General features: G+C 39.9%; 1 protein-coding gene across 2 annotated transcripts in view; it reads left to right on the top strand.

The window, feature by feature from the left end:
• The window catches only part of Virma (vir like m6A methyltransferase associated), a 73,493-nt gene extending 60,902 nt beyond the window's left edge, over window positions 1-12,591 (top strand). The window contains exons 18-24 of one of the 2 annotated variants that reach the window (XM_069991080.1): window positions 2,622-2,774; window positions 3,239-3,399; window positions 4,113-4,209; window positions 6,655-6,821; window positions 9,124-9,455; window positions 10,571-10,714; window positions 12,252-12,591. In XM_069991080.1, the coding sequence (XP_069847181.1) occupies window positions 2,622-2,774; window positions 3,239-3,399; window positions 4,113-4,209; window positions 6,655-6,821; window positions 9,124-9,455; window positions 10,571-10,714; window positions 12,252-12,406 (1,209 nt within the window). In that variant the 3' untranslated portion in view covers window positions 12,407-12,591. The remainder of the gene's footprint in view (window positions 1-2,621; window positions 2,775-3,238; window positions 3,400-4,112; window positions 4,210-6,654; window positions 6,822-9,123; window positions 9,456-10,570; window positions 10,715-12,251) is intronic. The other variant, XM_069991081.1, reaches the window with a different exon arrangement.
• The last annotated feature ends 4,711 nt before the right edge of the window (window positions 12,592-17,302 follow it).

The raw sequence follows: 17,302 nt of genomic DNA, 5'->3' as shown, positions 1-17,302 counted from the left end.
TTCACTTTCCCTCAGTTTTTCCCTCCTGCCCCTGTGCACAAGTTGCATAGTTCGTTTTCCATGTAGTATCCACTAAGTACCATGCTTGCGTTAGTTCTTCTGTGTTTTCTTCATTTCTGCACCCCTTACCCTCTCAAAAGACAGAAAAAATAACAAATAAAACAACAAAAAGCAAAAACAACACCATCACTACTTGCCACCACCACTATCAAAACCCCATGTTTCCATTTTCTGGAATTGGTTTAATAATGGTATTTTACATGTTCAGAGACTTAGGCCTTTGGGTTCCTCCTCTAAGAGTAGCCCCCTTAGTCTCCCTGTGTGTGAATGCCTGGAGTTCTATGTAATTTGTCATGCTGTAGTGTATTTTAGATCTAGTTTACACTCTTTTTAACTCATTTACTTTATTAATTACTTATATTTTGGGACTTGAACACAGGGCTTGGGTGTGGTCTCTGAGCTTTTCTGCTCAAGGCTAGCACTATACTGCTTGAGAAACAGACATTTCTGGGATTTTTGTGGTTAATTGGAGATTAGAGTTTCACAGACTTTCCTCCAGGTTGGCTTTGAATTGTGATCCTCAGATGTCAGCCTTCTGAGTAGCCAAGATTACAGGTGTGAGCCACTGGTGCCCAGTTTATCATCATCATCATCATCATCATCATCATCATCATCACTATAACTATTTATTTTTAAAAAATTTTTGGAAGCTGGGTGCTGGTGGCTCACGCCTGTAATCCTAGCTACTCAGGAGGCTGAGATCTGAGGATTGCGGTTCAAAGCCAGCCCGGGCAGGAGAGACTGTGAGACTCCTATCTCCAATAAACCACCAGAAAACCAGAAGTGGCGCTGTAGCTCAAGTGGTAGAGCACTCGCCTTGAGCTGAAGAGCTGAGGGACAGCGCCCAGGCCCAGAGTTCAAGCCCCACGACCGACAAAAAAAAAAAAAAATTTTTTTTTTTGGTGCCAGTATTGGGGTTTGAACTTAAAGAGTCCTGGACATTGTCCCTGAGCTTTTTTGCTCAACGGTAGTCCTCTACACTTGAACTACAACATTACTTCTGGCTTTTTTGGTGGTTAATTGGAGATAAGAGTGTCATGAACTTTCCAGCCCTAGCTGAATTTGAAATACAATCCTCAGATCTCAGACTGTTGAGAAGCTTGGATTATAGGCATGAGCCACTGGGCCCAGCTTTATTATTATTTTTAAGTAAAGCATAGGCTAGATAATTTTATGAGTCTATTCCTATTTTGCCATAGAGTAAATATAACCCTTACAGACTTTATTTAATTTAATTTTTTTTGGGGGGGGGTCCGTTTATGGGGCCTTAACTCTGGGCCTGGGTGCTGTCCCTCATCTCTTCAGCTCAAGGCTAGCACTCTACTACTTGAGCCACAGCGCCACTTCTGGCATTTTTCTTTTTTGCTTATGTGGTGCTGAGGAATGGAACCCAGGGCCTCATGCATGCAAGGCAAGTGCTCTACCACTGAGCCATCTTCGCAGACCTATTTAATTTCTTATTAAAACTGTATAACCTCTTCCTAACACAGTGTGAGTCACTTTCTAAGTCTAATGTTTTCTGAAATCATCAAGTATGCTTTGTTGTATCAATTTGAGATTTTTTTTTTTTTGGCCTGCTGTGGGTCTTGAATTCAGGGCTTGGTGCTGTCCCCCTTAGCTTGTCTCTCTGTCTGTCTGTCTCTCTCTCTCTGTGTCTTTCTCCTTCTCTCCCTCCCGCCCCCCCCCCAATTCCAGTGCTGTATCACTTGAACCACAGCTCTATTTCTGGCATTTTTGGTAGGTAGTTGGAGATAAGAGTCTTAGGGACTTTCTTGCCTGGTCTGGCTTTGAACCGTGATTCTGATCCTCAGATCTCACTCCTAACTTGCTAGGATTACAGGCATGAGCCACTGATGCTTGGCTAGTGAGATTAAGAATAATTTTTATCCCTCATTGGCATTTTATCAGTTATAAGACAAATTATAAGAGCTTCAAGCAAAGTTGTTTGTGTCAATTTAAATGTACTAAATCCTGCATCTAGATTGGTGGGTTTGCCTTTTCTGTATGAGCTTAATTCTAGAAGGTCATATTAATTTTAAGCCATTTTAAAATTAGGCTACATGTATCATGGGTGATATGTATACTGTAAGTCATTTCATATGTGACAGTATGAGTGATTTGAGATAAGAAAACACTTGGGTTTTATGACAAAATATTGTCATAAGTGTGATAGTTACTGTTTTGTTTGCTTGCTTACAGAAATACAATTTCATGTTTTTACAGTTCTTTGTTACAACAGGAATTTTATTGGCTCCAGAGCATCAGTCAGTATGTTGTGTCCTACAAATATCAATGTGTTTGACACTGATTTTTTTTTTTTTTAGAAATCTTGGTGCTAGTAGATTGAATGTATATGTTTACCTGTTTTGTTTTATGAGTTTTGTTTAAAGAAAACTTTCAGCTTTCAGCCAATTCTTTCTAAAAACTAGCCATTTGTACTTACGTATAACCGTAATATTGAGGGGAAGGTTGCAGCAAATGGCTTAAGTATCTGATTAAGTTTGGAAGCATCTTTGCAAAATTTTCTGCTCTCAAATTTAACTTATGTGTGACATTTACAGGGATGTTGTGGAGATGATAGTGGTCTCATGGAAGTAGATGGAGCTCATCCATCACGGACGATGAGTATTAATGCTGCAGAATTAAAACAGCTTCTACAAAGCAAAGAAGACAGTCCAGAAAATTTGTTCCTTGAACTAGAGAAGCTTGTTTTGGTAAAAAAAAAAAAAAAAAAAAGAATAACAAAACCAAAATGAAAACAGCATTCCTGAGGCATATTTTCTTTTCAGTTTGACTAGTACAAATTTTTCATAGTCACTTTTTAAAAATAATAGAACCTTTAAATATTTATACCACTTCAAATAACTCATTGAGTTACTATTTTCCAGTAAAATCTCCATATTGTTATGAATCTTAAGAAGTAAACGAAGGCAGTGCTTTTTGAATTGCCTTTTCTTTGAACAAAAGAATTTCCTGCTGCCATTGTCTAGAAATAAAGTAACAAGGATTTTGGTGTTTGTTTTATTTTAATATACTTAACTTTATGTTAATAATTTCTTGATATTCCAAAGTTTTTAGTAGTGAGAAAATTCAGCATTTCTTAATGAATCAGTAGATTATGGTCACAGATGTCAAAGTTTTATTTGCATCTTCTTATCCTGTTTTTATTTGTATCTAGGAACATTCAAAAGATGATGACAATCTGGATTCTTTGTTGGACAATGTTGTTGGACTTAAGCAAATGCTAGAGTCAACAGGTGACCCCTTACCTCTCAGTGACCAAGATGTAGAACCAATACTTTCAGCGCCAGAATCTCTTCAGAATCTATTTAACAATAGGTAAAAAAAACAAGTAGTGTTTTCTGTTTGAGTAGATAGGTATGGAATGGCTGAAAACTCTTTTTTTACAGGCTTTTTACGTCATGTACAGCCTGAATTACATACTCTTCTGTAGGTTTTTGTTTTTTAAGAAAAACTTTAAAATATACAAACTGTCTAGTAGGCAGACTGTACAAAAACAGCTTGGGCCAAGGTTTATTACTCCCTGGTTTAGTAGAAGATAGCAGTACGTTAACCTTCAGAGCACTGTAGTCATAATGACCATTTAATGTGTCAGAATTGGTCTCTGTATTTAGAAAATTCAAATTTGGACAGTTTTTGTACAGGTTGGTACAACGCAGTACACTTGCTATTTTTGAAATAAACTCAATTATTTTTCAAGTAATTGGTTTTTAAGGATACCTTTTCTTTTTCTTTTGGTGGTGCTAAGGACTGAACCCAGAGCTTTGACTAGGGTAGGCAAACACTCTATGACTTGAGTAGTACCACCCTTGGCCTAAGGACATGTGATTCTTGAAGTTAAAAAAAACTTTTAATTAAAAAGTTTTTTTCTTTAGTTGTACAATAGGTTGAATAGGTTTTGTCTATTCAGTGCTAATTTTAGTTTGTTGGGTAATATTTTAGGTTGTTCCTTCTATAGACTTTACTTAGAGTGTAGACTAATACATTTGATTTGGCATTGTGCTTTTCAGCAAATATTTTTCATGTTGTAGGACTGCATACGTGCTAGCTGATGTTATGGATGATCAGTTGAAATCTATGTACTTCACTCCATTTCAGGCTGAAGAGATTGAAACAGATCTGGATTTGGTATAAAGGACCTTTTTACTAAATATTTTTTAAAGTTACTGATATTTGTCTGTTCTTTTGTGTGTTAACATTCCAGTAGTTTGCATACTTATGTGATGGTTAAGGTACTCACTTAGCAATATCTTGAACTAAATTTTTTGGTTTTTGTTTTAATTGATTTTTTTTTGTGCCAGTCCTGGGCTTGAACTCACAACCTGGACTCTCTGTTTCATAGCTTTTTTGCTCCAGGCTAGTGCCACTTGAGCCACAGCTCTACTTCTGGATTTTTGGTGGTTAATTGGAATGAAAGTCTCATGGATTTTCATGCCTAGACTGGCTTTAAACCATGATCTTTAAATCTAAGCCTCCTAGTAGCTAGGATTATAGCTGTGAGCCACTGTCACCCAGTTCAGAGCTTAAGTTTTTATGGTTTGCTTCTTTTTTTTGTTGTTGGTTTTTTGGGGTTTTTTTGGTTTGTTTGTTTGTTCATTTCCTGTGCTTGAACTCAGAGCCTGGGTCCTGTTTCTGAGTTTTTCTGCTCAAGATAGTGCTGTACCACTTGTGCCACAGCTCCACTTCCAGCTCCCTTGATGGTTAATTGGAGATAAAGAATCTCACAGACTTTACTGCCCAGGCTGGCTTTGAACCAAGATCCTCAGATTTCAGCTAAGTAACTAAATTACAGATGTGAGCTACTAGTGCTTGGTTCTTTGTTTCTTTTTAATCTTATTTGTAATTTAAGATTGTTGTTTTTCAGGGAAAAATCACATTTTTGTATAAGTACTCGGGAGCTCTATTGGTAGGGTACAGAATAAAGTATCCTACAACAGTTCAGTTCTTACATTGGGTTTAAGGAAAGAAACAATAGTAATATCTGCTTTCAGTTTGGGAACATATAAACAATTCATCTTGGGTTGGGAAGGTGGCTCAGTGGTAGAGTGCTTGCCTTGCATGCATGAGGACCTGGGTTCGATTCCTCAGCACCACATAAGCAGAAAAAGCCAGAAGTGGTGCTGTGGCTCAAGTTGGTAGAGCACTAGCCTTGAGCTGAAGAGCTGAGGGACAGCGCCCAGGCCGAGTTCAGGCCCCACAACCGACAAAAAAAAGGCAAATTATTTTAGCCACATCTCTTCCCCAGCCCCTTCTTTTCTGTGCTTGTACTAGAATTGGTCTTGAACTGAGAGCTTTGAACAATTTCCTAGCTTTTTCACCCATGGCCTGCACTCTACCACTTGAGCCACTTCTCCAAGTATTGGTGTTTGGTGGTTAATTAGAGATGACTTTGCAGGATTTGGCCTCTCCATCTGACTTTGAACTGCAAAATCCTCAGACCCTCAGCCTCTTAAGTAGTTGAGATTATAGGTGTGAGCCATTAATGCCTGGCTAGCCACATCTTAAATATTTTATATAAGCTAATGACTATATATATATATATATATACATATATATATATATATGTATGTATGTATGTATGTATGTATGTATATGTATATATTTGGTGGCTACTTTCCCTTTTAAAAAAATCAAGTATTGGGGCTGGGAAGGTGGCTCAGTGGTAGAGCGCTTGCCTTGCATGCATGAGGCCCTGGGTTCGATTCCTCAGCACCACATAAGCAAAAAGAAAAAAGCCAGAAGTGGTGCTGTGGCTCAAGTGGTAGAGCGCTAGCCTTGAGCTGAAGAGCTGAGGGACAGCGCCCAGGCCCAGAGTTCAGGCCCCACAACTGGGCCCCCCCCAAAAAAAAAGAAAAGAAAAGAAAATCAAGTATAAATTTGGGTGTCAATGGGAAAACAACAACAAAAGTTAGGTTGGAATGGCAGCAAATAGATAGAACTTTTGGGAATCTTTAGAAAGGATGAGTGACTATAGAAGGTGACAGAGTACATTATTTTCAGATTGGTTTTATTGGTATTAATTCTGGGGATTTAACTCAGGGCCTCTCATTTTTTCTTAACTTCAATCAAGGCTGGCACTCTACCACTTGAGCCAAACCTCTACTCAGGATTTTTGCCAAAAACTCTTCACAAGATAAAAGTGTCACAGACTTTTCTGCCTAGGCTGGCTTCAAAACAAGATCATAAGATCTCTGCTTCCTGAGTAGCTACAATTACAGGCATGAGGCACCAATGCCTGGCTTATCTTCAGATTCTTTTTGGAAATTTCTGCGGTTATCACATTATTAATTTATAGAGAAAAGTCCTGAATCATTCTGCCAGGCAACAGAAGTCTTCTAGATTTATAGTTCTGCTTTGCAAAGTCATGCCACTATAAATAAATGGCAGAATTCATAAGGTATTTTTGTTTTTGTTAACTAATAGTGATGTTACTTTCTGAAAAAAGGTGACTGAGAGAAGTAAGTTTATCAATTTTTCACTATGAGAGTTAAATATCATTTATAAATTTATAGTGAAATGTTTTATTAAAAGTTACATTGAAGATGTATTTTGTATCTTTTTTTATGACTGTAGGTAAAGGTTGACTTGATTGAGCTGTCTGAGAAATGTTGTAGTGACTTTGATTTGCACTCAGAATTAGAGCGCTCATTTTTGTCAGAACCATCATCTCCAGGGAGAACCAAGACTACTAAAGGATTCAAACTTGGGAAGCATAAGCATGAAACCTTTATAACTTCAAGGTAAAATTCATTCCATTTAAAGTCTTATTTTAATCTATTTTAAGATAGATGCATAAGTGGCTGGGAAGGTGGCTCAGTGGTAGAGCGCTTGCCTTGCATGCCTGAGGCCCTGGGTTCGATTCCTCAGCACCACATAAGCAAAAAGAAAAAAGCCGGAAGTGGCGCTGTGGCTCAAGTGGTAGAGCACTAGCCTTGAGCTGAAGAGCTGAGGGACAGTGCCCGGGCCCAGAGTTCAGGCCCCACGACTGGACCCCCCCCCCCCAAGATGCATAACTCTTAAAAAAACAAAAGTTGATATAGCATCTGTGAGACAACAAATGAACTTGAATCATACCAACACATTAGCCACAACACAACACTTGAATGGTAATTTTTTTTTTTTTTGGTGCTAGTCCTGGGACTTGATCTCAGGGCTTTGTCCCTGAGCTTTTTTTTTTGGTTAAGGTTAGCACTTGAGCTAACCTTGAGTATAGTATATTTGTTACTTGTTTTCTTTTCCTTTGGTGCTTGGGATTGAACCCAAATCATTGCCCTTGCTAATCATTGCTCTATCACTAATTTACTCCCAGCCTCTGTTATTTACCAGAATTTAGAAAGCTTGAACTAGTGTATCAGATTGCTTGTGTTTGTTTGTGTGTGTGTATGTATGTATGTGTGTGTCTGTCTATCTGTCTCTCTCTGTCTCTCTCAGCTCGTCATGGGGCTTGAACTCAAGGCCTGATTGCTGTCCTTAAGCATTTTTGCTGAAAGCTAGCATTCTGCCACTTGAGCTATAGCTCACTTCCAGCTTTTTGGTAGTTAATTAGAGATAAGAGTCTGATAAGCTGGGTGGTGGCTCATGCCTGTAATCCTAGCTACTCGCCTGTAATCCTAGCTACTCAGGAAGCTGAGATCTGAGGATCACAGTTCAAAGCCAGCTGGGACAGGAAAAGTCCATGAAACTCTTATCTCCAGTTAACGAGCAGCAAACAGGAAGTGGCGCTGAGGCTGAAGTGGTACAGTGCTTACCTTGAGCTGAAGAGCTTGGACAGCACCCAGGCCCAGAGTTCAAGCCCCACAACTAAACAGCAAAACAAAAACAACAGAGACAGATAGACTTTTTCTTTCCTAATCCATCTTCAAACCATGATTCTCAGATCTCAGCCTCTAGCTAGCTTTATGGGTGTGAACCACCACCATCACCTAAGTTCCCAGCTCAGCTTTTATTTTTTTTAATTTTTTTATTGTGAAAATACCATACAGAGGGGTTACAATTACATGGGTAAGGTAATGAGTACATTTCTTTTTTTTTTTTTTTTTTTTTACATTTCTTTGTTTGTTTGTTTTTTGGGTCAGGTCATGGGGCCTGAACTTTGGGCCTGGGCGCTATCCCTCAGCTCTTCAGCTCAAGGCTAGTGCTCTACCACTTGAGCCACACCGCCACATCTGGCTCTTTTTTCTTTTTGCTTATATGGTGCTGAGTAATCGAACCCAGGGCCTCCTGCATGCAAGGTAAGTGCTCTACCACTGAGCCACCTTCCCAGACCATGAGTACATTTCTTATCAAGCTTGGGTGCTGTCCCTCAGCTCTTCAGCTGTAGACTAGCGCTCTACCACTTGAACCTCAGCCCCACTTCCGGCATTTTCTGCTTATATGTTGCTGAGGAATTGAACCAAGGGCGTCATGCATGCAAGGCAAGCACTCTACCACTGAGCCACCTTTCTAACCCCTCAGAATGCTTTTAAAATTTGTCATTTATGCCAGGCCCTGTGTGGCTCAAACTTGTAATCCTAGCTACTCAGGCATTTGAGATCTGAGAATCACTGTTCAAATCCAGCCTGGGCAGAAAAGTCTTGAGAGACTCTTCAATTAATCAGCAGAAAAAAGCTGGGATGGAGAATGAATCAAGTGGTAGATTACCAGCTTTGAGCAAAAAAAGGAGATAAAGAACATGAGGATTGGGGCTGGGAATGTGGCTCAAGTGGTAGAGTGCTAGCCTTGGGCAAAAGAAGGTCAGGGACAGTCCCCAGGCCCTGACTGAGTTCAAGCCCCAGGACTGGCAAAAGAAAAAGAGAGAACATGAGGACTTAAGTTCAAGTCCTGATATCAGCATACACAAAAAAAGTTATTTTTACCCTTAAAATATGAGCACTAGTCTTAGGTATGTTATTTTATTCCAGAAGTAATAAAACTTAGAGATTTTACAGAATTGGAATAAGAAAATAATGAAATTTAGTTTTTAATATTGCAAAGGTTGGCTTAATACATTTTTACCAAAAATAGGAAAACTTTTTTTTTAATGGAGTGTTTTTGCTTTCATAGTGGAAAATCTGAATATATTGAACCTGCCAAACGAGCTCATGTTGTGCCACCACCAAGAGGAAGGGGCAGGGGAGGTTTTGGACAGGGTATACGACCCCATGATATTTTTCGTCAGAGAAAACAGAACACAAGTAGACCTCCTTCTATGCATGTGGATGACTTCGTTGCAGCTGAAAGTAAAGAAGTGGTCCCTCAAGATGGAATACCTCCACCAAAACGGCCACTCAAAGTATCACAGAAGATTTCTTCCCGTGGTGGGTTTTCAGGAAATCGAGGAGGACGAGGTGCTTTTCATAGTCAGAATAGGTTTTTCACACCACCTGCTTCAAAAGGTAACTATGTATGTATGTATTCTAATGGGTTAGAATATTGGAATGTTATCATTTGTGATTCAGATAAAGGGTGATACAGAGAAACTATTTTTTTGTGTTTAAAGTTGAGCTGTCTCTAGACAAATAGTACTATTTGTAGAGTCCTCTGCTGGATAGAAAAATAGAAAAGAAAACCCTATGAACCTTTTTTAGTTATTAGCCTTTGCTGTATTGTGTTTTTAGTGATTTCAAAGAACAATTTTGCAAGTTATTTTCCTTCTTACATTGGAAATATATTCTGAGTAATACCCATACATTATTTTCACAATTGAACTAATTTTCATCAGTTTCCTTAAGATAGTTCTGTGTAATACATGCCTTTTCCCTTACCTGTTGTCTTTATTTTCAAACAAGGTTTTTATATGTTGCCTAACCCAGCCTTGACCTCATGATCCTTCAACACCAACTTCCCAAGTGCGAGGATTACAGGCATCTTTCACCATGACCAGTTTTAGAAATTGCTCTTTACTAGCAGACTGATGATATGTTTTTATTCCTGCTGATTTAGGTGGATATATATGGAAGAAAATAGGAATCTACATTAATGGATATCAGGAACAATTACAAGCGCAACATGTTGTAGCCTCATACCAACCCCATACTGTAGGTTCTGCTAATAACCTGATTTACCAAAGAAAATATTGTCATTCAGTTGATCAGATCACTTAACTATAAGTGGCAGGAAAAGTATGGAAACCAGTTGGGCGCTGGTGGCTCACACCTGTAATCCTAGCTACTCTGGAGGCTGAGACCTGAGGATAGCAGTTCAAAGCCAACCCTGGCAGGAAAAGTTTGTTGAAACTCTTTATCAGTAATTAATCACCAGAAAACCAGAAGTGGCAATGTGGCTCAAGTGGCAGAGCACTTGCCTTGAGCTGAAGAGCTGAGGGACAGTGCCCAGACCCGGAGTTCAAGCCGCATGACCGACCAAAAAAAAAAAAAAAGTATGGAAACTGATAGCTGCTGCTCATAACCACTTTCTCATTCTATCAGTACTGGTGCAATCAAAAGAATAACAAGGAAAAAAATGACAATTGAGATGAGAGAAACAGATTTTGATTGTGTTTCGTTTTTAGGAAATTATAGTCGTCGAGAGGGAACAAGAGGGTCCAGTTGGAGTGCTCAGAATACTCCTCGAGGAAATTACAATGAAAGTCGTGGAGGCCAGAGCAATTTTAATAGGGGCCCTCTTCCTCCATTACGACCACTTAGTTCTACAGGTACATGGCTATCCCCACTTGATTCTGCTGGGAAAGGGGAGATGAATCCCTTCTTTTCAAATTGTTGAATGTCATATACTCTCATAACAAAAGTATATATTTTTTCTTTTTCAAAATCGTTACCAAGTGATTCTCTCAGAAGTAGCTTTGGTTTTATTACAGTATCAGTTTAATTTGGCAAATTCTTTTTTTTTTTTTTTTTTGGTCAGTTGTAGGGCTTGAACTCTAGGCCTGGGCATTGTCCCTCAGCTCTTCAGCTCAAGGCAAGCACAGTGCCACTTCAGGTTTTCTGGTGGTTTGTTAGAGATAAAGAGTCTCAACAGACTTTTCCTGCCAGGGCTGGCTTTGAACTGTGATTCTTAAATTTCAGCCTCTTGAGCTGGTATTACAGACATGAGCCACCAGCACCCAGCCCAAATTGTATTTTATTTATTTATTTATTTATTTATTTATTTATTTATTTATTTATTTATTTATTTATTTATGGTACGGTCGTGTGGCCTGAACTCTGGGCCTGGGCGCTGTCCCTCAGCTCTTCAGCTCAAGGCTAGCACTCTACCACTTGAGCCACAGTGCCACTTCTGGCTATTTTTTTTTTTTTTTTTTTTTTTTTTTTGCTTATGTGGTGCTAAGGAATTGAACCCAGGGCCTCATGCATGGAAGGCAAGCACTCTACCACTGAGCCACCTTCCCAGCCCCAAATTGTATATTTTAAATAGACCAACTATATGATTATATAAGAATAATATCTCCAATAAACCACTAGAAAACCGGAAGAGGCACTGTGGCTCAAGTGGTAGAGCACTAGCCTTATTGCTGAAGAGCTGAGGGACACTACCCAGGCCCCAGTTCAAGCCCCACAACCACCAACAACAAAAATAATACACACCCCCCCACACACACAATTTGGCTGGTGCCAGTGGCTCATACTTGTAATCCTAGCTACTTGGAAGGCTGAGATCTGAGGATCATGGTTTGAAACCAGCCCAGACTATGAAGTCTATGAGATTCTTGTCTCTAGTTAACCACAAGAAAGATGGAAGTAGGGGCTGGGAAGGTGGCTCAGTGGTAGAGCGCTTGCCTTGCATGCCTGAGGCCCTGGGTTTGATTCCTCAGCACCACATAAAGCAAAAAGAAAAAAGCCGGAAGTGGCACTGTGCTCAAGTGGTAGAGCGCTAGCCTTGAGCTGAAGAGCTGAGGGACAGCACCCAGGCCCACGAATGGAACCAAAAAAGAAAGAAAGAAAGAAAGAAAGATGGAAGTAGAACTGTGGCCCAAGTGTTAGAGTGTTTAAGCCCTGAGTTCAAGCCCCAGGACCAGCACAAAAAAAAGATAGATTGATAGATAGATAGATAGATTGGATACATTTGTAGAGTATATACTTTGACAGTCCTTATCACATTCATAGAGCTTTTATGTGAGTTTATTGTGACACAGAATAATTCTTTCCTTTGATTGTTGCCTTAACATTAATATTTTAGTAATAAGGAAAGAAAGGATGGTGGAACTAAAACCTTTTTTTTTTCTTTTTAAACAGGCTACCGTCCAAGTCCTCGGGATCGTGCTTCTAGAGGTCGTGGGGGACTTGGACCTTCTTGGGCTAGTGCAAATAGTGGCAGTGGAGGCTCAAGAGGAAAGTTTGTTAGCGGTGGCAGTGGTAGAGGTCGTCATGTACGGTCATTTACACGATAAAAATGCTTTTGGGAACACACTAAGTGTATATGAACATTTCATGAGGACAAAAATAATAAGACATTGAAGGACCAATTTAGACTTAGCAGTTATATCTGGAGACATCTGAGAGAATATTTTTTATCTGAAGAAAGCAGATTTTGTTTGATACCTAACAAGATTTCAATAAAAATCCAAACTTTGTATGTATGTTTGTATATATTTTCCCCTTTTTATATGACTTATTTATTTAGAAAAATTTCTAGGTAGAAAGAGAAAAACTAAATAACTTGTTTTATATTTTTCTTGCCTATTCCACAGGTGTTCCCAGACTTTTCTCAGCCCATGACACCCTTTAGTGTCTCTGTAATTTTTTCACAGCATACCTAGGCCAAAAGGAAATATATCACTTTTGTTTATTAAAATTAGGTCCAAGCAACTTAAGAATTTACTTAATCACTACTAGTAATGAGATCACAACTAGCACTGCACAATATTTTAAATCAGTATAATTTCCTGTTCACTATTCTTGCACAGTACTTCTCATCAAACTGCTGAAAGTTTTATAAAGATAATACTGTCATTGCGAGGAGGAATATATTATCTAATGATGAAAATATAAACTACCTCGAATTAATAGTGTTTTGGTTCCCAGCAGGTGTTGCGTTTCTTCAAAAATTTAAAATATTCTGTGGCACTTACATTAATTTATTAAGGTGCCTGGTACAGTTTCAGAATCATAGCTGTACCAAAAGAAACCATTTCTCTTTATGTTGGAAAGAAATATATACAAACTTTGTGTTTCAGCTTTGGACCTATTGATGCTATTTTATTATGGTTATTTAAAGCCTAAAATGAGGCACATCCTAATACTATTATTTTGGGGATCAGAAACATCTAGTAAAAGCTGAATTTTATATTAAAAAGAAAGCTTATAACTTTGTGAAAGTAGCCATATTTTCCCCAAGGTATGTCTTAACACACTGAACCTATATATCTGACATAAAATACAGAATTCTCATGAACAAAACATAAGTGTATGTGTCTCATTCTATTGTTTCATCAATCTTTGTGTGAAAGAAAGTCTCTGTTCATTAAGATAATGGCAAGGCTGGGGATGTAGCTCAATGATAAGAAGTACTTGACTAATGTGTATTAGGCTCTCATTTTAATCCTCAGCATTGCAACACACACAAAAGCTCAGGGCTACATATGTGACTATTATAATAGAGCTCTTGCCTAGCCAGCCATTTCAGGAGGCAGAAGAGTCTCAGTTGTAAAGATTCTGATTTTAGGGCTGGGAAGGTAGCTCAGTGGTAGAGTGCTTGCCTTGCATGCCTGAGGCCCTGGGTTCGATTCCTCAGCACCACATAAGCAAAAAGAAAAAAAGCTGGAAGTGGAGCTGTGGCTCAAGTGGTGGAGCGCTAGCCTTGAGCTGAAGAGCTGAGGGACAGCGTCCAGGCCCAGAGTTCAGGCCCCATGACTGAACCACCCTCCCCCCCCAAAAAATTCTGATTTTAAATGAAAGAAATCTACATACTGCCAGGCGCCAGTGGCTCACACCTGTAATCCTAGCTACTCAGGAGGCTGAGATCTGAGGATCGTGGTTCAAAGCCAGCCCAGGCAGGAAAAGTTCATGAGACTCTTGTCTCCAATTAACTATTCAGAAAACCGGAAATAGCGCTGTGGCTCCAGTGTAAAGCCTTGAGCTGAAGAGCTGAGCTGAGGGACAGTGCCCAGGCCCAGAGTTCAAGCCCCATGACTGACAGAAAAAGAGAAAAATCCACATGCCTAGTTTCCTTGAAAAACTCAAGTGTCTTTATATGTGCTGGTTGCTATAATATGCCATAACACAATGGTGTAAGGAATGAGTTTCTTGCAATTCTGATAGTTTTTGGAGTCTTGGATACACAGGAACAAGGTGTTAACATGATTGGGTTTGGTGAGGGACTTCTAGCTGTGTTTTTACATGGTCTTCCTCAGTGCATACTTGAGGAAGGAGCTGTCATCTTCCTCTTAAAAGGGTACTAATCCTACCTTCATGAGGATTTTGCCTTCTAATACCATCACATGAGTGTTAGAGCTTCTACATAGGAGCACAAACTTCAATCCATAGCACCAAGATAACCTAAATCCTCTTCAGTCCTGAAACATGGTTATCTTCTGTAGAGATACATTTCACATAGGTAGAATTAGAAATTTGAGCCAGGTGCTGGTGGCTCACACCTGTAATCCTAGGCTGAGATCTGAGGATAACAATTCAAAGCCAGCCCAGGCAGGAAAGTCCTGAGACTTTTTTTTTTTTGTTCATCATGGGGCCTGAACTCTGGGCCTGGGCACTGGCCCTCAGCTCTTCAGCTCAAGGCTATGCTCTACCACTTGAGCCACAGTGCCACTCCAGCCTTTTCTGCTTATGTGGTGCTGAGGAATCGAACCCAGGGCCTCATGCATACAAGGCAAGCGCTCTACCACTGAGCACCTTCCCACCCCTCCCTGAGACGCTTATCACCAAGTAACCACCAGAAAACCTGAAGTGGTGCTGGTGCTTAAGTGGTAGAATGCTCGCCTTCAGCTGAAGAGCTCAAGTACAGCATCCAGGCCCAGACAGAAAGCCCTATGACTGACAAAACAAAAAAGTTTGCCCCTAATATCTGACACAAAAATGTAGAAATAGTTAACATTTCCTAGAATATGTTAAATGAGAAATCTGACAAATACAGCATTAAGCTGAATCTTTTTAAGCGTTACATGCATTTATACTGCTGTGCAGACAGTTGTAAACCTTGTTCACTTTTTTTTTTCTTTTGCCATTCCTGGCTCTTGAACTCAGAAACTGGGCACTGTCCGTGAGCTTCATTTGCTCAAGGTTAGCACTCTACCACTTGAGCCACAGTGCTACTTCTGGCTTCTGTTTATGTGGTACTGAGAAATTGAACACAGGGCTTCAGGCATGCTAGGCAAACACTACTACTAAGCCACGTTCCCAGCCCAACTTTTCCACTTTTAAAAACCTTTTTATAACCTGGCACTGTGACTTACACCTGTAATCCTGCTTGAGCAGGAAAGTCCATGAAACTCTTATCTCCAATTAACTACCAGAAAACCAGAAGTGGCACTGTGGCTCATGTGGCAGAGTATTTTTCTTGAGCTGAAGAGCCCAGGGATAGCGCCCAGGTCCAGAGTTCAAGCCCTGACAAAAAACCAAAACAAAAAAAAACAAAACAAAAAAACACACCTTTTTATTTGTAAGTAATGTAGTTTAGGCTGGCCTTGAATTCAAGAACCTCTCCCTCAATCTCTAAGTGATTTCAGTGTTCTGAAATTGTATACTGGTAATTACCATTTCATTTTGTATTTTCTGTCTGTGGTACCAAAAAAGTGGACTTTTAAGAGTTTTTTTTTGGAGGTAGGGGTCCGGCTGTGGGGCCTGAACTCTGGGCCTGGGCACTGTCCTTCAGCTCTTCAGCTCAAGGCTAGCGCTCTACCACTTGAGCCACAGCGCCACTTCTGGCTTTTTTTCTTTTTGCTTATGTGGTGCTCTACCACTGAGCCACCTTCCCAGCCCCTTAAGAGTTTTTGTAGCTGGCTTGTTTCACTTAGCATTTATAAAAGATAGCATGTGTCTAAATTGTCTTCATTTTTTTATACTGAATAATACTTCATTGTAAATATATAGGACATTTGGTTTATCCATTCATGTGTAGATGGACACTTTGGTGGCTTCTACCTTTTGGCATTTGTGAATAATGCTGTAACAAATCAGTGACACATAGATATATCTCTTTAGAACTTTGTGTGTGTGTGTGTTACTGGGGTTTGAATTCAGTGCTTGGGTGCTATCCCTTAGCCTTTGGACTAAAGATTGGCACTCTACTGCTTGAACAACATCTCTGCTTCCAACATTTTGGTAGTTAATTGGAGGTAAAAGTCTCATGGGCTTTCCTGGCTGGGCTGTCTTTGAACCAGGATTCTCAGATCAGCTAGGATTATAGACATGAGTCACAGGTACACAGCTTTTTTTTTTTTTTTCACTGTATACCTAAAGGCAAACACTCTGCCACATGAGCCACAGCACCACTTCTGGTTTTCTGGTGATTAATTGGAGATAAGAGTCTCAGGGACTTTCCTGCCTACGCTGGCTTTGAACCGTGATCCTCAGATCTCAGCTTCCTGAGTAGCTAGGATTACAGGTGTCAGCCCCTGGTACCTGGCTACCTTAAAATTTTTGAAGAACCAAAATATTTTCCACAGTTAATATACAATTTAACCTTCCCATCAGTGGTGCACAGGCCTTCCAGTTTCTTCATATGACTAGAAACACTTTTTTTTTGGGGGGGGGTGGGGGTCCGGTCGTGGGGCCTGAACTCTGGGCCTGGGCGCTGTCCCTCAGCCCTTCAGCTCAAGGCTAGCACTCTACCACTTGAGCCACAGTGCCACTTCCAGCTTTTTTCTTTTTGCTTATGTGGTGCTTTAGAATCAAACCCAGGGCCTCAAGCATGCAAGGCAAGTACTCTACCACTGAGCCACCTTCCCAGCCCCTAGAAACACTTTTTTTAGTGCAAATGCTAGGCAAATGCTATACACTGAACTACAGCCCTACCTTTTCTTCCTATCTTCTGTTGGTTTATAAATAATAGTATTCTTCATGGATATGTTTTCTGGCTTTTTCTTCAGAAAGTAGAGATAGGTTAGTCTGAGGCCAGTAGGGACAATAGTGATTGAAATCCTATCTCAAAAATCGGGCTGGGAATGTGGCAGGAAAGTCTGTGAGATTCTTTTATCTCCAGTAACTACAGAAAACCAGTAGTGGAGCTGTGGCTCAAAATGGTAGAGCACTAGCTTTGAGCAAAAGAGCTCAAGGACAGCACCTAGGACCTGAGTTCAAGCTCAATGATCGACCAAAAAAGAAAAAAAAGA

Source organism: Dipodomys merriami, unplaced genomic scaffold (genome assembly GCF_024711535.1).
Source record: "Dipodomys merriami isolate MVZ:Mamm:240054 unplaced genomic scaffold, mDipMer1.0.p SCAF_4, whole genome shotgun sequence".
Taxonomy (NCBI): Eukaryota; Metazoa; Chordata; class Mammalia; order Rodentia; family Heteromyidae; genus Dipodomys; species Dipodomys merriami.
This window is presented reverse-complemented; position numbering and strand designations above follow the sequence as displayed.